The 21,213-nt window shown below is 38.9% G+C and overlaps 1 protein-coding gene across 1 annotated transcript in view; it reads left to right on the top strand.

Annotated features, from left to right (window-relative positions):
* The window catches only part of LOC124167532 (general transcription and DNA repair factor IIH helicase subunit XPD), a 33,638-nt gene extending 25,409 nt beyond the window's left edge, over positions 1-8,229 (top strand). The window contains exons 14-15 of the mRNA XM_046545478.1: positions 3,338-3,436; positions 7,746-8,229. Coding sequence (XP_046401434.1) covers positions 3,338-3,436; positions 7,746-7,895 — 249 coding nt within the window. The 3' untranslated portion in view covers positions 7,896-8,229. The remainder of the gene's footprint in view (positions 1-3,337; positions 3,437-7,745) is intronic.
* Positions 8,230-21,213: the final 12,984 nt, after the last annotated feature.

The raw sequence follows: 21,213 nt of genomic DNA on the forward strand, positions 1-21,213 counted from the left end.
TTATCTTCCCTCCTCCCCTTCACCTGTCACAAGTCCAAGGGGAACAGAGTGGCCTTGGTTTTCAGCGTGAGTCAGTCATCTGAAACCCTCAGTGAAAAACAAGCGGCAGGGAGGGGAGTTTCTCCCTTAGTGACGTATTTTTAAAGTGCTCCTGTTTGATTTTCTAGTAAGCATCGCCCCCCTCCCCCCCCCCGTCACGTCGGCACCCCAGAGGTGAACATGGAAAAGATCGCACGGGGTTTTTCCCTCTGGAGGGCGCGCTAAATTTACTGCCTTGAGGGGCATCCTGCGGCCTTTATACTGCAAATCGTAATCGCTTATCGAATGTAGGGAAATGCGTGGTTTTGAAGGACGCACCTGGTTAATAGTCAACATCTGTCTTGCCGAGCAATTTCCATTACGCCGAGGACCTGACTTTTCAAATATCATCTTCAGACGCCAATATGAGGATTTTTGCAACTGAAAATGATATTGGTGTCAAAACCTGCGGTTTAAAAAATTCGAATGAGAGTGTTCATTGTTGGACTAAATGGTTGCTTATAAGTGAAGAGTGCTGAGGAGAGGCCGAGGGGAAGGAGCGCGTTCCCTCCCCTCCGTATTTCAGGCTACGAGGCTATGAGCGAATGAAAAAGGGAAGAACACGTCCGATTTTGCATGTGACGTCGTTGTCTTCAAAGAGAAGGGGCGAAGGTGCAGCAATATGTGATATATGCAGTTTGCATTACCTGAAGTTTCCAGTCCGTCTCGTCTTGTTTGAATGCGCTTATGCTACGCTTGTTTCTTCCAAAATTGTGCTGTTTGGACTATGTTGAATATTAGTAGCCTTGTTTTAACTATGAATCTTTGTGTCAATCAATTAGAGCTCAAAAAACTTAAATGCTGTCAGATATACGTCGCGTTAGGTGTCATTCTTTTTAGAACCTCGTGCGTGCCATACAATTGCTGAAAGATATCGAGATATCTTCAAGCTCAGTAGGTGACTCACCTAGCATTCGGCCTCCAGAAACCGGGGGAATTGAACCTGGTAGACCGGAAAAGGTCAGTTGGTGAGATGGGGTAGGGATGAAACACGTTTTCATTGTTCCCCTGTAACTTGATATTTTTCCTATTTTCCTATGGGGTCTCGGAAAGGAAAAAAAAACGGCAGAGGCATTGGCTGATGGAGGGCCGAGTGTAGTTCCGTTAAATCTACAACGTGGTTATTATCCTACGGCGCTGAGATTGCCCCGATTGTGGTCCATTCTCTTGGGAAGATTCATACTATGTGCCTGTCATGATTTGCCTTAAAATTTTCCACGGCTGTAATTCTATTTCAATACTCCTGCGAGAGCTTTTAAACAAAATTGTTCGTGAGTAGGACTAGCATCGTAGAGCAACGGCGTGTGCGAAGAGAGGATCGGAACTCTTTCTACTCCCTCTTATGCCGCTATTACTGCCGCAGTTATAAAAATTTCCTCTTTCAATTAGTATTGTAAGAGGAAATTTCGATAACTGTCGAAATTCCAGGCATACATCTGCAACACCGCACGATAGGATAAAAAATGCTGCAAAAATTTTTTTCTTTATAGCTTCGATACTCAAAATAGGGGTGCGCCTCTTACACATGCTTATACGGTACTACTAATTAATGGAAGATGTCGTCAGAAGTTAGAGGAGTTTCACTATTGATCCTGATGCTAGGCTAAGTATCTATGAAGTATGTAGACTGTGTTCCAAGCATATTTTGCACAGCCCTTTGAAATCAACATCGACCGCTACTGTTTTCAGTGAATGCCAGTTCAGTACAGGCAATATTTCTGCCAAAAATAGCATAGATAAAATAGGGTAAAATGTTGAATTTAGAAATCAAAACCTGGAGAAAGAACCAGTGGCTGCCTGATCTAATGTGACATATTGGGTGATTATGCATTCTTTTACAACGCATTATTTAAACTTTTTTACTTGGCCAATAAAATTATGGAGACGATCTTAAGTTTTTCTACAGAGCTTTCCCACTAATTTACATCTTGAGTGAAATTATTTTCAGTAACCTCTTGTGATTGTTTATTTAAATTTGCAATTAATTCAGGTACTAAGAGTTCATCCTTGGAACCGAGTATCGAGAACTGAGAACTGATGGGGAGAACCAGACCGGTGCTGGGAATCGAAAAAATTTAAGAACCAACCCATCCTTACTATAGAGCACAATAACTAGTCTTCTTGGTTAACACAGAAATTGTAAATACATAACTGTGCATATAATTGCATGGAGCACAAGAGCAAATCTCTTTGGTTAATGTGGGTTAGTTGGTGAGATTTTTCTCCCTGCATTATACATGGGAAGCACCTAAGACTGGAGCCAAAATTTCTTTAAATGGAAATTTTTGTAAAAGTTTGCTGTAGAGAGGTTCAGTGTACAGGGATTATACATTACATTTATGTAGATGTTGAATTTTATCACATATTTCTTTTAATTCTTCCTAAATTTTGATGCTTTAATTTTAGAAAATAATATTTGCTTGTGCTCACATTATAATCTTCCCAATTGCTTTCCTTTGGACGTTTGGGATAGAACCTTTTCTTTTAGAACCCTCTCTGTTGTCAAGAACCTTTTCTCTCCAGAAGAAAGCTGTTAAAGCTATCTATAGAGTCCCCATTCGCACACCAGGCAGACCACTTTTTGTAAGTTCCAGCATCTTAACTCTCCCCTCAATCTATATCCTTACCTGTGCCATGTTTGTTCGAAAAAATCCTCATCTTTTCCCTGTTAACGCCAACCTACACAATCACAACACACGCTCCAAAAACAACATACACAACCCTCCAATACTCCTACAGAGTCTGTTTAAAAGGTCCATACCACTCCATTGCCACTGTGTACAATAAGATTCCTATCACCATCCGTTCCATTTCCTCATCAATCCAATTCAAAGCCAAACTGAAAAATATGCTAATTGAAAAGAGCTACTACAATCTAAATGAGTTTTTAACCGGTGTTGTGTAATAACCTATGACCTCAATCCCACTGATAGCTGTGTGTTTGTATAGCTTGTCTGTATCATATTTCATTATATGTTAGCATTTTATGCTGTATTAACTTGACGAAACTCATGAATGTATTATCCCAATGAAGTTAATAAATATTATTATTATCATTATTAAAGGGGAGATATATTCAGAGCAATACATTCATAGAAGTCTCCATACATTGTGTGAAAATATAAATGATTGTCCGTATGTATGTACTTATTAAGCTCTTGGCATTTTCTCTATTTTGGAATTTTCTGTAAATTAGTATTTGTAATCATGGCTAATCAAACCTGCCTTTGTTACTTCTGAAATTTTTTAATCTTTGCAGCGATTCTCCCGAGCTGACAAACGTACAAAATTACCTAAGTGGATACAAGAGCATTTAAAAGATTCTCTTTGTAACCTATCCACTGAGGAGTGTGTTCAGGTGAGTCTGCTTTATATCTATGGATAAGATTCCCCTTATTGTAGGACCCAAATTGATACAGTTGTGAATGGCACATACATAATTGCTTACCTAATCTATGTACTATAGGGAGAAAAAGTATCCGAACAAAGTTTGTGCCGCCACTATCGCTCCGTGGGTTAGTGGGTTTCCTTTCCATTGGGTTGTTATTCTTTGGTCAGTGAGGGAAATTCAAACAAGGCGAATCATTTCCTTTCTTCATCGTCCAAATACGCATCCAACCACTGAGTCTCTGGCAGCCCAGAGCATGACTCGTGATGAATTTCGTAGAATAGAGACGCATTTGACGGCATCATGTGCGCACATTGGGAACGCTCCTCTAAATTTTCCTTCACATATCTCAACAAAACGACAAAAATCACTACGGGCCATAGCAAGCTTTCTCTTGAGGTAAACAAGAGAGTCAACGAGTAGAGTAGATTCAATGGGCAACATATTTGAATGCAGTTGACTTTGAAGAAGTTAAAGCTTTTCTGGAAGGACTGAGGAGCACATGGCCAGAACACGTTTTTCTTTGGATCGAGAAGGATATGCTCCTATCCTTGATTTGAGATGCCTTTGTCTGCAGGCAAGAGGGAAAGTAGTCGGCTTGTTGGGGGCTGGCTTCACAGTAGCGGAAACTTAGCAGAGGATGAATAAAAATAGAAGTACCGTGTACTACTCAGAGAAATGCAACAGGGATGGTAATGAGGCATTGAAGAATCGGAGAAGATGATTGGAAATAAAGGAATAACTTTACAAAGTTTTTTTCCTTTATTTCCGATATGGAGAGGTTTCACAAAGTCAAGCCTGAAGTTATCAGGAGAGGTTAATGCTGATACATATATAATACATTAAAGTGCAGTTGAGCTTTCGAATTTAATAAAAGAAGAGATACTGTCCATAGTGAAGTGTGAATTCATTGGAGTATGTTTTTCGTGCCTTGATTTTTTTGTCCACATTAGGTAATGTAGATGTTTAATTTGACCCTTAAATATTGTCAAAAATAATTTGACAGCAATAAATATCATGAATTGTTTTAATTTTACAAAATTGGTTTTCTAAGTACTTGAAAATAAAGTGATACATCAAAACTGCAGAAAATAAATTTTTTTGGGTATTGGCCGCTGGCTTGGAAAAAATAAAATGTTAATTTTTTTACGAATCATGGAATTTACCTCAAAAAATTGTGTGTCGTTATTTAAATTTGTAGCAACCATGCATTTATGTGTTGAGGAAATATTTTCAATCGCAATTTTCATACTAAAGCCTTTTACAGTGATAATTATTTAGGTATTTAGAGTTATTTCTGATGCTCATAAGCACTCCTTGCCATTGCTGTCTTGCAGATTACGTGCGGTGAATATTTATGCCACAAATTTTCAGAGACGAGAAAATGAGGTAGTGGAAGTGGGCTTTAAGTGAATTTTAGAACAAGTGCCAGAGTAGGGGCGAAGAAGGAAATGGGGGTGAGAGGGAGATAGCCGGAAAAAGGAAGGCACCCCTGCTGAGGATATCGAATGTGCCAACATTCTGGCGAGCAGTATAAAATTCGTTCCAGCCTTGGTGCAAGGTGGGCAAGTTCACCGTCTAGACCGTGGTGGCTGAAAAAAGACTGTGTTTCAGTTTCCCTCATCTCGTTCCAAGGATTATTTATTTATTTTCCAACTTCCCCGTTAACAGCACATAGAGGCCTTTACTGCGGAGGATTAACTAAGGATGACACAAGCATCCATGCCCTTTATAGGAACCACCTACCCAGATGGGATTCGAACCCACGACCTACGGTTTGGCAGGCTAGGACTTTACCCCAATGTCACTGAGGCCGGCATGGCCAATTATTTACCGTTAGAAAGGGAATTCATTCTCCTGCAAAGCGATGGTTGCGGCACAAACTCTGTTAGGATACTCTTTTCCCCCATAGTATGTATCCAGATTTTACATTGTCAAAGTTAATTACATAATTACCTATGTCTACAATGTGCTTTACTGGTACATACTCATATTTAATGCTATTTTTCTTCAATTTTGAAATTAATATTTATCAGGCGTGGTGTTAGAAATTAAAGTAATTGGAATCAAAATGTTTTCTTGAGAGGTATTGATCAACAGCCGGAATATTCAAGATACAAATATTTTTCTGTTGTTGGTGAGATTTTTCTCATAAAAGTCCGTATTACAAGTCACCATTGTAAAAACTCAGATTTCTTAAGTCATTCTCAAGTATGACATGAAATTTGTTAATACCTAGTCACTTAGGAAGGAGGACCTAAAGGAAGAGGATTTTAGTCATAACTTCTGAACTATTTCTAAATATTTTTGCACCATTTTTTGATCACCTTCAAAGTACTTTCCAGTGACCACAACTCACTTCTTTAAATGCTTCTTCCATTGTTCAAAACTGGTTTAAATTCACTTCTCAGGATGTCCTGTATGCCTTCCAGCCATTTTCATTTTCCTCCTCCTCAGTGGTAAAGTGCTTTCCTTTCATGTTCCTTTTGAGTGTGCAGAGCAAGGGGAAAGTATCTGGTGATTGGGGAGGTGGACGATCAGTATTTTGCCCATTTTAGTCAAAAACTGCTTCATGCACAGGGCAGTGCGGGCTGGCGCGATGTTTTGAAGGAGCGGTCGCCCTGTGCACGCCCAAGATCTGCCCTTTTCGTCTGCTTACTCTTTCTCCCCATCCTCTCAAAACCTCTACGTAGAACTCTAGGTTGACGTATGAAATTGTCTCTGGCTTAATTTGGTGGAAGTTCGATATATCCATGATGAAAGAACACAAATGGTAATTTCCACTCTTTTTAATTCAAAAACTCAACAACTGACCCTGGTTTCAACACACTTGTGTTGAACCTTGAAAAAGACACAATGTGCTGAAACCTGATGTGGTCGGTTGTTGGATTTTGGAATAAAAAGTGTGGAAATTACCATTTGTGTTCTTTCATTCTGGTTGACGGTTTGACCTGAGGAAACAAAGTCCACACCTCAGAGGAGAGCCAGCTGTCACTGGCTTGATTGCTGCTTTGTTTTGTTTGTCTGCATTGCATTACAATTCCTCACGAGTACATAATCGACTTGGAAAACAAATCATGCCTCTCTTTCCACTGATTTTGAAGCTCAAAACATGCCTGAAGTTGACGGTCCCTTTCCGTGTCTGTGATAAAGCAAGAGAGGAATTTGGCTGCAACCATTCTCATTTACAAATACATATTCAGAGAAATCTCACACTGTTGGTCAATGTTTTGGCGACTGTATTCACTAACAAGGGCATTGCTTTTTTTGACATTTTCATCAATGTTGGCATTTTAAGGGGCATCCTGAATGGGGTTGGTCTTCAAATATTCCATTTCTCCATTTTTAAAAAGTGATAACCACTCATAGACTCTGGTTTTACCTAAGGCAGCATTCCCATAAGCAGTCTTAAGCATTACAGTAGGTTCCAAGGCCAATTTCCTCAACAGGAAACAAAATTTCACAGCCTTGAATTGCTCTTGAACAATCTGCCAAAATGGGAAAAGTTAAGTTGATGCTCGAAATGTTGGGAGACATGGAGAATATTAGCCGGTGGAAAACCTGAGAAACTGTTCTGCTCCTGATATGCTCAAAATGTTGGGAGACATGGAGAATATTAGCCGGTGGAAAACCTGAGAAACTGTTCTGCACCTGATATGCCGGGGAAAACCCTAAGAACATACAGGTTTTAAATAAATTTGTGCTGTTAAATGTCTCTCTTGAAATCTGGTTAATTGGGCCTTTTCGTGTTTTTCCTTAGCACTCTGCAAAATTTATATGTAATGCTATGTTATCTGAATAGAATGAAAAGTGTATGTGTGTAGTAGGTTTTACCATTAAGAAAACCTTTATTAAAAAATAAATCAAGCAGTTCCAGCTTTTGCTGTCCATATAAGTGAAATGATAAAAAAAGGGCCTAAACTAATTAATTTCTTGTTCATACTATGGTGATCAAGTTTTTCATTTAGTTATGATTACTAACTTTCATGAAGATATCTCACCAATCATTAATTCAATTATATCTTCTTATATCTGCTGTTTTTTGGCTTGAGGTATCCGAGTATGTATCAGTTAAGGGTTTGCTCCATGTGTATATTACTTGTTTCAAAATGGAGCCTTGTAGATTTCCCTGGTGTATCAATTGCAAGCACAGACATCATGTTTCCCAAGATGCAATGAGGCACCAACCTTTGAAGTTCCAACATCCCCCTCATCTTATGGGCAAGTTACCCAACAACGATTTCAAACATAATTTTAGTGAATTTTTATCATCTTATAGATTGCCAAGCGATGGTTACGGCAAATGGCTCAGCCATTTACCCGGGATGACCAACTAGGAGTATCTCTTCTCACTCCAGAACAGCTGATGCAGAAGGCTGCCAAAGAAATGGCTGACATGGAAGAGAAGTCAATGGTTATGGTGAATTAGTGGATACACTTTTATGTACATTTTACTGTAACCATTACGCATTGTCAAGGCTCCTCCTGTAGAACTACAAATGCTTCACTCTGTGAGTATGCAGTGGTGTTCAGTGCTCTCGTTGGATGGTTTGTAAGAGCAATGAACATGCAGAATTGCATTGAAAGAATAGGGAATGCACAGTAAGGTCACTCGTGTGATGAAAGCTGTGTTTAAGATTTTTTTATAATGTACAACTTGGAATGATTTGAATTTTTTTAGGATCATTCAATGAAGAATATTGTAAAAAAAAACTCTTCTTGTGCCTCTTGAACTGGCAATAAATATTTATTTTTATATACCATATCATGTTTCTTAGAAATGATGCCATTTGATCTCTTTCATCGTTTTTGTATTCTATTTACCTATCCATGGCAACTGCTCTTGTATGTTTGAATAACAAGGAGTCTGATTGGTGTCAAACTGGAAAAAATAGCCTCTTTCGTTTTAATTGTGAAGCACTTTAGGGGTATGAATCGAGCTGCAAAAATTACCTAGCATTATGGTTTGAAAAGGAGCAAAGGTTTGAACGAAGTAATGTTGGATCAGAGTTATTTCAATAACATCGCCCCTCCAAACCCAAGAGGTAACTCCCATGCAACCTGATTGCTAGGCACTGCACTCACAGCAGGACTGAAATATGTACGTACATACATCACATTTATTGTCGAGAGTAGCTTTAGCAGGTTATGGGGTCCACAACTGGTAGTGGCTTTTTTGAAGCTCATATTCCCTTACATTGCATTCTCTGATGGATTGAATTGGCCTATCCTTACTCCTTGAAGCTCGGTCTATTGAAATGGGACTCTAGGAATCTGGATAGCATAGTGGTTTGTGCAGTGGCGTGGAAAGCCAAAGGTGCATGGTTTGATTTGTGGTAGAGGTGTTTATTGTCCCGAGTCAAATTAATGTGAATCATGCTTAGTAATATTTTTATCATCCATGAAGAATAATTTTTTGTACAGATTACATGAATCAATCTGGGGAAATATGAAATTTGTGAGGAACAATCAGTTGATTTCTGTTTGTTATATGAGTTGTCATCATAATTCAGTTGATCCAATTGCTACCTATATCATATTCATACATTCCAGAGTACTGATTGTAAAGATAATTACATTGTACGTATGTAAAATTGGCATTATCTATTACCAAATGAGGAAGCAGTTGAAAGAGTGTCAGTGCATATAGATGTAATGTTTTTCATTAACAAATTATGACATAGATATGGCATGGCACTTTTTGACACCTTGTTAGGGGAAAACAATTGGGGATATGTATTTAAAAATAAGAAAACTGCCCTCAAGTTCAGCTCACAGTCAGATTGTGTGCTGTATGCATAGTAAGTTAACACATTCCGTGCTGACCGCTTTTTGGAGAACATGGCTGACTTTTTGGCAAAAATTTGTATTTCTTTATTATTATTTTAACAACGTGATCATATGATTTGTGAAGCCTGGTACATGCTTTCACACTTTTTTTCCAAAAGTAACCCTGCATTTGTTAAAAATTTGAAATTAAAATTTTCTAAGTATCCTGTCAAACTTGTGATACCTTCCCGCAACACACCTACATGTTTCCGATATTTCTTTGCTCTTTGTGAGTACTGCTGCGAAAACCTGTTTAGACTTCATCACTTTCTGGAAAAAACTAACGAAAATAGTGATGCAGCTAATATTAATTTTTTAATCTGGAAATGATACATTTAAATACGATTTTAAATGTTTTATTGCACTGAAGTAAATATTGCGAGTATTACCAATATTTCCAGCAAAAGTGTCGCTCTCTATGATGTAAAATGCGACTGAGCAATAAGATATCCTCTGGAAAAGATTTTATAATGATATACATTGGTTTATAAATGAAAAGGAAAATTTGTGTAAACGAAGAATTATTGCAATGAAACATTGTTTTACAAATCATAAATTGACTAGCATAATTAGAATAATTTTTCATTTACCAATTACTATGCATCAAATAATATCATTTAAAATAAGAAACATTTAAATAGAAAATATAAAAGGCATGCATTAAAAAAATAATTTTTTCCCACTGGGTAAATAATTTTTGGCATCACAAATTCTTGTGATACTTCTGGAAACAGTCAAGACATAATCGAGGCTCAGCCAGGCAGGTGGGGCTATAATATGATGTGTCCTGGTGGACATTCTTCTTGAAGCACTACCTACATCTCTTCTGTTTTCATCTTTTCTGTCTTTTGTGTTTTTCATATAATCAGGGAAATGTCCGGACAAGTACTTGGTTTTGGATGAGGCGGGCTAGAATTACTATCTCCTCAAAGGGGTCGAAGGCACAGATATTGTCATTAGGGATTATATAATTTTAATTTGTAAGTCGATGAGAGGAATTTTCCAAAAATTTTCTTTGAATAAGAAATAACGGTTCAGCAACAGTAATTTCAGTAGGTGGATTCCCAATTTTTAGTACCATTTGATGGATTTCCTTTCAGTGGGAAAGTAAGACATCATTTGATCCCAATGATCGAGGCCACAATTGTAATTGCTGTATTCAACCACCACCTGAGGCTTTCTTGGTGTGCACTCTCGTCTTTTTGTGGATTCAATCATATTTTTGCACTGAATTCAGTGCTGATCATCTGCACTTCCCTCTTATCCTTCCACCTGAGGATACAGATTTTATCCTCAGAAAAGGCCTCCACCCTTCTTTAATTCCTGGCAGAGCACCACAAGCATCTTTCTTGCCTCTCCTCAGTGTCCCTGTCAAATTAGGTTTCCCATTTGGTTGGAATCTGGACTTGGCTACACTGTTATAAAAGTTATCCATATAGAAGGATTGGCCGCAGTCAAAATGATCCTCCATCATTTGTTTATCATCTTCTCCGAATGCCCTTTTCCAGACACTTCTGAGTTGGAGGACCTGCAGCGCCAAACCCTTGGCTTCCGTCAACATATACAAATTTACTGCGTACCTGTAGTGCTTTCCCCTAATATATTCAATACATCCCAATGCAGCTCTCCATGGAACCATAGACTTCCAAACTTAGGTCACGTGAGGGGGTCACTACTTTGTCCATTGTTTCCTTGAATGTCTCTATAACTGGGCTAATTTTGAATAATCAGTCGGGCAGAGGAGTGTTAGAGTCGGAGAATGCAGATAGGTGAAATGTAGATAGGTTCTCGTTGATTTGAAGGGCTTGGAGAATTGACATGAATTGATCACTCTGCTTCACTTCTCTCTGCTGAAGCCATGTAAATGATGAGCTTTTCAATAATCGGAGATACGGGAAATTTTGATCATTCTTGTATGAAAAATAAGGCCAAAAAGTGGGGAAATTCTTCTATGGTTAAATATTTCCATCTAGTAATTTTCCTCCAGGACACGCATGGCCCATTTTATATCCTCGGATGTATATATCCTCTGGCCGGATCAGTTTCTCTGAGTTCGGTAGCATGAGACTAGGTTAGGGGAAGTTGTTCTCTTAGGCATTTTTTTGTTGGGGAGGATGCCAAATAAAATGCTCGTAAGGATTTCGAATATTATGGATAAAATCAAGTAATGAGTCTCTAATTCAAATGTTAGTGAACGTAAGGATGGGGAAGTCTAGCTATTGTGCATGAAATGTAAATGGTAAATGCAATGTGGAACCAGGGGTTCACTGAAGTTATTGTAAAATTTATGCAAATATGGTTATTATTTCAAGCGTAGCAGCAAATAAACATAGTGATAAAACAAATATTGCCATGATGAAATCATAGCAAATGAAATTCACTCGGAGACTTTAAAGGTATAAGAAAGGAAGCATTTATTATTTATCATAAGGATTGAATTACACATACCTGGAGTATGCACGAAATTAGGCAACCAGCCAAGGAATTTACCACGATAGCATTTATTGACACTAAAAATAAAAATGACAACAAGGGAAAAATATTTCCATTCCTTATCGTAAAACCAATTAAATAAACACATGTTAATCATTGCGTGAAAAGTCATGAAGAAAGATAAAATACCTTGTAATAAAGTATCTTACCTATCCTCGTCAACTGCAAAAGGATCTTTTTTATTTTGCTTTGAATATTTGTAAAAGTTTTTTTTAAAGGTATGAGAACAATTGTGAGAATATATTACTATTTTCTGAATTATAAAATGAAAGTAATTATGAAATAGATTGTAAATACCAATCCCCAAAAAAGTCCTTGCAGAGCAAAACCGGGTGAAATAGAAAAACACAGAAAAAATCGGAAAAAATTTTTTCGGAGCTTTCCGCACGGCAGACAGGCGAAAAGTGGTGACTGACCCTCTCCCATACCCTAACATTGGTGGCTGGTGCTCAGGGCGGAATATAAGGCAAAAGGAAATCATGACGTAACCCTTACGTCATCAGCCACTCGGTAGCGGCTGCCATGACGTAGACGTGACGTCATAAGCACGGAACGTGTTAAACCGATTTCAGAGTGGGGGTCTACTGTAGCTGATTGCCCTTTTGTTCCTTCCCTTAGTTCCATTATTTGGTGTTTCAGTGATGTGAAAGAAATTCAAGTGAGTATGGGGTCGTTCACATGGAGCAGAAATTCCTATTACATAAGTAAAAGAATTCGGTGAATGGTATGCAGGGATAAGTTATGAAATAAGTTTGAAATGGAAAAATGCTAAAGCTGTCACCCACTTTTCAGGAATTGATGGCGTCATTGGAGTTTTGGTTCATTACCTAACGTACACAGAGAAAATGCTTTTTGAAGCAAAGAATTCCTCTCTACAGTATTAATGCGTAACAACAAACTATGTAGGACAGTCAGTGGCGCCGACTCCATGGGGCTTGAGGGGGCCCGAGCCCCCTCAAAAATTTGGTGTGAGGAAAAAATGTGTCAGACTTGCTGATTTTCCCTGGAGTGTCCAGATGTCGAGATTCGAGTTATCAGGGTTCTAATGTTGATCATATGGTTCTTCTAAAATGCTTAAAAAACTTAAAACTCACTACTTATAATATTTGCCGGGGCAAGATCCCCGGTTTGAGCCCCCCCAATATTTTTTGTCAGTCGGCACCCCTGATGACCGATGCTCAAGGCCAAGGAGCAGCAAAGAAGTAGTGAGCTTCTTAAACATAGTCCCTGGCATCGTTAACATATCTGCACATGTGTGAAGGGTCCTATTGATTTTTTGCTGCATGTAGCTCGAGAAGTACCTAAGAGTCAGATTGAAATATGGCACAATTAGGTCTATTTCTTTTTTCAAACTTTCCTCAGTCAAAAATAATAAGAAGTTGGTGAATGAACTCATTGTAGCCCAGTGATGGGGTAAAAATAATTTGTGAACTAACAGATGTGTGTAAATGCATAGTATGTTACCATATGATAATAATGATATACTACATACTTAAATCACCCTTCCAACAGTTCACCACCGATGTGTATAAATACTTCTCATAAGCCAGTACATATTTATGTCCTTGCCCTGCCACTGGGTCCTTTCCCTTGGGCTACAACCTTGTCACAGTGGAAAGGCTTCACTTCAATGACCCCTTGAGTTGCACTCGTGGGATTAATTCTTTACTCATGGCAGGGCCACCCATGCCAGATAGGTCGAAGGGTAGGAGCCAGATGAATGGTATGGATATCACCTAAACAACACTGTTGGAATGGTATTGGGAAACCTTACAAAATATCTCTTCCCTGAGAAAATGGAGTAAAACCAAATGAGTCTCGGAAACTCATTGAACGGGACCAGTCTGCAAAGGGTGGGTGTCGTTCACAGCGGCAAGGTCGGCAAGGCCCTCGGGTTGTCAGCATGCGAAATCCTTATAGAGATCATCATCAACGGCTGCAATCAAGGAGAGAAAGAGGTCCAAGAAGATGGAGAAGAAGGCAGCAATAAACGTAGGGACGTGAAATGTGAGGACAATAATGATAGCAGGGAAATTAGAAAATATCAATAGGGAAATTGATAAGGGAAGGTATCTTAGGATAATGTGAAGTGAGGTGGAAGGATGGTGGGGACCACTGGAGTGATTAGGTATGTGTTTGGTGGGGGGGAAGAAACTCAATGAGGGGTAGCTTTAGTATAAGTGGGAAGATGGGTAAGCATGTGATAGGGATAGATCTGGTAAATGTCAGAATTCTTTTGGTAGAAATTGAGGTGCGACCCACCAACCTTGTGGTTCAAGGGTACGTGCCCACTAGCCAGTGGGGTAGCCAGGAATTTTGTTTTGTGGGGCTCGTAACCAGGGTGGAAAATTTTTGAAAACGGTACAAAGTAGAGTGTTAAAAACTAATTTTAATATTTCTTGTAATCGAAAAAACTTCATTTGTCTGAGAAATTTTTGTGAATTCAATATTTTGTTTTCTTTATAAAGAAAAGAAATTGTGTTTTAATGTTTTGGTGGGGGGGTCAGGACCCCCAACCACCTCCCTCGCTCCGCCAATGCCACTAGCAGTCGTAGGGAGGAAGAAGTAGATGAGGTGTATGAGCATCTCAAAGATATACCTAATTAGAGAAACCTCGGATAAGAAAAATCTAGTAGTGATGGGGGACTGGAACGCCTCAGTCAGGGAAGGGAGGGATGGACACGAAATAGGAGATTTTGGACTAGGAATGCGGGATGACAGGGGAGAGAAAGCAGCAGAATTTTGCAAGAGAAACAAGTACCATATTTCTCTCAATATAGTCCCCCCTCTAATTTTGAGACTTCCATTTCAGGTAAAAATTTAAAAAATGTCTTTGAATATAGTCTTAATAATTACAACTAGCATTTTTGGAAAAAATATAGTAATATTCAGATAAATATGGTAATATATCACAAACACTTGGTTCAATCATCATAAAGGGTGAAGGTACACATGGAAAAGTCATGAGGGAATGGGGAAGTATCAGATGCACTACATCATGGCAAGACAGATTTAGGAATAGTCTTAAAAAGTCATGCAGCTTCCTTGCGGCGAATGCGGATTCCAATCACAACCTAGTGCTTATGACATTCAAGGTAAGATTCAAAAGACTGAAAGTTAGGGAGGCAAGGAAATGGAATGTAGCAGCTCTGAAGGGGAGTATGAGGAGAGAATAACAGGACCTAGTGAAAAATAGTATCCAGAAGATTGAAAATTCACAGCATATAGAGGAAGGGTGGGATAATATTATAACAGGAGTAGTGAAAGCTGAGAAGTTGATTGGCTACGTTGACAGTAGAAGGATAAAAAAGCCATGAATAATGGAAGAAATGTTAGAGAAAATGGAGGAGAGAAGGAAGTAGAAGGACATGGGCACAGATCAGGGAAAAAGGATGCATGTGTGGGCAAATTAATAATCGATTAAGGCGTGAAATGGAGGCGTGGTGGAAACAGCAGTGCAAGGAAATGGAAAAGCTTCAGAAGGAAGGAGAGCAAGGTGTATTGGTTGCAGAATTTAAGTCTCTATCAGGTGGAAAAAGAGGATAAGCCATGTCAAAAATTAAAGCTAAAGATGTAAAAGGATGCTTATCGAGCAAGACAAGGATTAGAATAGATGGAAGGAATGTTGATACCGCCACTGCATAAACGCTCAACAATCGCCCACCGAATTAAACCCGCTCATCTAGTACATAAGTACAAGGGCTATCTATAGATGAGCGGATTTGATTCGTTGGGCGTTTATGCAGTGGAGGTATCCATATGTGGAGGATCTCTATGACAGCAGGAATAGGCCGGAAAGATTGAATTTAGAGGAGGAAAGTGTAGTGAAGGAAAATAATCTTGGGGACCTTAGACTAAGAAGGTTTTTTGAACTCTTACACAGGATCTATGGTAATGTTGGCCGGTGGATTTCGTGAAGACAGTTTTAATTCCACTACCAAAAAAGAAGAAAGCTGTGGAATGCGGAGATTACAGGACTATCACTCTTATATCGCATGTGGCGAAAGTGGTACAGAGGATATTCAACAGACGAATGGAGGGGAGGGCAAACGATTATTTGGGCGAAGATCAGTTTGGTTTCAGAAGAGGGAAGTCAACTCGTGATGCAATAGCAATAATGAGGTCCCTCGTGGAGAGGAACCTAGAATATGAGCAGGACGTGTATGCCTGTTTCGTGGATTTTGAAAAAGCATCTTATAGGGTGAACTGGGTAAAGTTAATGGATATTTTCAAGAGAATAGGTGTAGATTGGAGGGACGGGTGACTAATTTGTAATCTGTATATGGCCCAGACTGTGCAAGTGAGGGTAGCGGAGGGAGAATCTGGGTGGGCAAGCATCGGCCGAGGTGTGAGGCAAGGCTACCCTCTATCGCTTCTGCTTTTTACTGTATACGCTGAGAGAGATGGTAAGAGATGTGTGGAATGAGTTGGTAGCTACAGTGAAAGTAGGAGGAATGATGTTCAAATCAGTGAGCCACAGATGATCAGGCATCGATTAGCTAGTCAGCAAGGGGGCTTCAGGCTCTAGTGGATGTGTTAGATGAGCTTTGCGAGGAGTATGGGATGAGGATTAATCACAAGAAGACCAAGATTATGCGGTTTCGTAAATCATCGCGTTCAAGACACAAGTCTCTCAGTGCTCATGAATCATGTTACGTTGGATGTAGATCGATGGTGGCAGTTGGGTGATTGAGCATGTAAGCATAGGCAGATGCAGGGGGGGTTGGGGGGGGGGGCAAGGGGGCATGTGCCTCCCCCTATGCATTTAAAAAATAGACAAGATTTTTTATACAAATATTAATGAATTTTATATTTTAATATAAGAATTATGTAAATGTATATATTTATGTATCAATAAATTTTATATTGAAGTTAAGATTATATTTTGTGGAGTTATTGTTGCATGTAGTTTTTAATGCCAAATATGGGAAGATGTTTTCCAGTCAGACCCCTCCCCCCCAGTAAAATATCCTGGATCTGCCCTTGTATGTAAGGACATCAGGAAGAGAACTGTGTAAGGATTATTAGAGGATCGTTATGTAAGAGTTTAAAGAAAAGTTTAGTGAAGATTCTGATCTGGGCTATAGCACTTTAAGATGGAAAAACGTGTATGCTTAGGAAGGAGGATGAGAGATGACAGGATGCACACCCAAATCTCGAATACATGTATTTGAGATTTGGGTGTGGATAAGAATAGAGAAAGTGAAGTGGAGGAATGACGAATGCTTAACTACACAGATGGTGAGAAGAGGCAGTTTTCTAGACAAATGGAGGAGACAGAAGGAGTACTCACTTGAAAACCATATGTAGGGGGTAGACTATTGGGTAAACGAGGGAGCGTAAGGAATAGAATACGATTTTTAGGTAAAATGAAAGGGAGTAGGTCTTATTGTAAATTGAAGAGGGAAATACAAGGAATAGCCTCAAGAGCAGAGGTGAGGTAAGCGCATAGCGCAGACCTTTAGACCATATAAGTAAGTAGACCTGCCGTTCGGGCGGAACGCTTTGGCCAACATCACAAAGAACTCTGTGCCAACATCGAACGGAGGGGAATGAGGGAGCGTGACGTCAAGGTTGGGAATGCAGACGATATTCCGCATCCGCGCTTGAGATATTTTAACGCTCATACGCTGCAAAGTCTCTGAAAAGTGAAGATATTGGGCACGCAAAGTGATTATAGACTTAAAAAATATATTTTTCAGATGAACTAAGGCATCTTGTAGCCTTGACTGTGCACAAAAAGCTAAATAAATCATGATAAAGAGAAAAGCGATCGTATTAAATACATTTATTCAGAATGTCATGTACTCTGTGAGTATATGCGTACAAAATTACATGAAAATATTTATTAAGTTACTCAATGAATTAAATATAATTGATTGTTATAAAGCAAATTTATTTTAATTCAATCATCTCTTTCTTTCTAATTATAAATATGTAAATACAGTGAGTCCTCGTTTAACGTCACTTACCGTTCCTGAAAAATGTGACGATAAACGAAATGACGTTAATCGAAGCACAGTATCCCATAAGAAACAATGTAAAAAGTGAATATCGGCTCCTAGACCTCACAATTCCTATGCGAAAAAATTTTAGCGTATCATATTTTGGCCATTTCTTACGATGGGAATGCCAAACTATGGCATAAACACGAGTCCCTGTCTTCATTGACGGCAATACCAGCAGCGACGTACATCCTTCTCCATTTTTGTATCTTCCCGCATTTGTTTTTTCGGCTTCGCTATGGTGGTCACCCGGTCGAGCGTCGCCTGGGCATCATCATCGCTGAAACATCGTCGCAGTTACAGGAACCAAGATTATTGAGAACACGGCGAAAAAGTGACGACAAATACACCAAGTTCTACACGGAAAAATTCCTAGAAATCACTTTTCAAGTTCCAGAAAACCGTTATATCAAGTAAAATTTGCTAAAACTTAACTTGACGTTTACGCACTTAACATTTGCGCACCCACCTAATTATTCATTTTGCAGAAAATTTGCTATAAACCTAATCGAAATTGACAATAAACACACCGTTTTACACTTTGTTTAGACTGACTGTATTACCGCCCACAAAACGAACAACCTGCAACGCCCGCCGCTTCGCCTTTTTTTCACGCCAAATTTTAAAATACGTGATGTTATCGCGAAGCGTAAGTGCGATAAACGAATGACGGTCTCAAAATTTTCGTGACGTTATCGCGAAATGACGTTAAACGGGGTGACGTAGAACGAGGACTCACTGTAGGTATTATTTATTCCCAGAATTTTCCGTAGCGTACGTAAATCGTAGGTGTCACTTGCAAGGACGGCGCTAGACCTTTTTCCACCATCACAAAATATAAATAACAGGAGAGCTGTCTGATAAATAAAAAAATATGCATTTATGAAATAACTAAATTACTTACCTAAATCATCCGAATGCTGATTTGTTGACATCCCTTTTTTAATAGCACTACCGCACAGCTCAATTTGCATTGCGTAAGTGACCGTTAAAAAATTACTATATGAAAAGGCGTTGCCGCGTTACTTCGTGGACGATCGGCAAATTCTTTACACCATGACCCTTTTCCTCTCTAAAATTCCCCCCGTTTCTAATTTTCTTTAAGATTTCATGCTTTTATAACGATGTTCCGAATGATGCTAGATCGCTAACGAGATAAGAAAAAAATCTGCGGAAGTTTAGAAAGGGCTTTGTCTTCATTTTACTGCCACAATATGTTTTCGTCGCTGCCAATGCCGAAAAATGCCACTTTTCATTAATTGCAAGTTCACCAATCCAATCATGGTTGAAAGAATACTTCTCGTACATAACGCAATAAATATTAGTACTTTTAATTGAAAAATCGCGAATAAAATGGTCCAAATACCGCTGAGATGCAGTGACTCCCCATTCGTAGCCATGCACTACAACGATGCGCTTCCCAACCGTGACGTCACGCCGCGTTAAAAGTGGGTGGGGAAGGAAGGGAGCGGAGGGGAGATGTTGGCCACACGGCGAGCCATGGGTAGGGTTGGAGAACGGTGGGTGTATTTGGTATGTGGCTTGTACTGCGGGAACTACGAGTTACGCTGCGAGGATATGCGTTCACACGAATACCGACAACACGTAGCGATAAATGTTGTATGAAAGGGGCATAATCTTTTTTTGACAAATGAAATCTCTAGTACTTCAATTTACGGAGGGTAGATGGGTTTCTGAAACATCTTCTTATGCAGGGCCGGCCTTAGGGCGGGGCGACCGCCCCGGGCACCGCGCTTTGCGGGGCCCCGCGTTCGTGAAAAAAAATTAAAATATACGATAGTTTTGAAAACGCAATTTCAACTATTACTGTATTGTTAAGTCCGTGCTAGACAAAAAATAATATTATGAAAAAGGAATAATAATGCAGTAATTTTTATTGTGCAATAGCGTTTGTCAGTACAGTACTGTGTCGTGTGAGTGATAACAACGAGTGAGAGAACGAGTAAGAGGGCCCCGCACCTGCTAGGGCCAGCCCTGGGCGATAGCATTCAGAGCGCGTAGTAATGACGTCGGCGCTACCAAATGATGGCGTCATGACCTCGCTCACAGCGCTATTTGCGAGCTCCCCGAACGGCGATAGCGCGCTATCAGCGCTATTTGCGAGCTCCCCGAACGCACCCCTAACAATATCAATTTCTGATTTATTTGTGGGTCACTCTTGCAGTTAAAGTTAAAATAGTGAATTTCGGTGCAGAAAGTTTTCAAGAATGAGCTTGAATATTAAAATTAAAATAAAGCTTCCTTAGGGACTTAACGATGTAAGTTCATCTGTACTTGCTCGGCGTAAATTGTGGAATAATTATTTCGAGTATGAGTGCTTTCCCCGTTTTATGAATTATAATTAAATGCCGTTTTAAAAAACATTTACATTAATAATTTTCAATGCATTAATTGTCTTAAAATTCAGTATTAGGGAAAGTTTACGTTTTAATAAAAATACAAATACCTAGCGATTAATAGCTCTTTAAGATATAGTCCTTTGAAATTCTATTCTTTTTTAGTACTATTTTTTTTCATTTTTAAGCTTTTATTTTAAACGTTTTACTAAATGGTTTTTACAGTAATTGTCCTTTAATTGTAGTATACTGAGCATATTTTTCATAATGTGATGGAAAATATAATAATAAAAAAATTAAGCAAAAAATATATTAATGATATAAGTTGTATGATTTTTTTAATGAATTTTCTCAGTATCTAAATTCTGTACTCCATATTCCCATATTCTACTTCAGTAAAACTAATTTTATCCTATCATCATCTTTTTATAAAGTTATCACAATATCAGCGGAGGAAATTATCCATAAAAAGTGGTTTGATTACTCACATATTATATTTTTAAATATAGCGAGGTGGAAATTGCATTTACCTCGCAAAACAAAAAGTTGTAATACCTACTACGACATTGAAGTGCAGTAGTCCATACGTCCTTCCCCAACCTGATTATTTCATATTGGAACAAGTAGAACTGCTTCCGCATAGATATTGGATTTCCCCCACTGACCCAGCGACATCATTGTAGGCTTGGGACACTGCTCAATATAGGGCCTACCCACTATCCGAAAGTTATCCCATTCACTTTTTGAATACAGAGAAAGCTAGAAAATAAATTTGGAAGCATAAACTGGAGGTGCGACCTGGGGAAGTTCCGCTGTGCTACAAGTTCTATTATCATTATATTTGAATTTAGAGCATTAAATATATAGGTAATTAAAGACAGTTCAAGGACCGGATAATAATTAAAGGTGAATTTTTGAGAAAAATAGAAAATAATAATGGTCACTCGGAGGGTAGAATCGGTAGAAGGTAGGTTTCGACAATTTCTGCTGAACTTATTTGGAGCATACAGTTGCAAAAATATGTCCTCTAGTCAAGGGGGAGGAGCTTCATGTGTTTTTGGAA

This window comes from Ischnura elegans, chromosome 11 (genome assembly GCF_921293095.1).
Source record: "Ischnura elegans chromosome 11, ioIscEleg1.1, whole genome shotgun sequence".
Taxonomy (NCBI): Eukaryota; Metazoa; Arthropoda; class Insecta; order Odonata; family Coenagrionidae; genus Ischnura; species Ischnura elegans.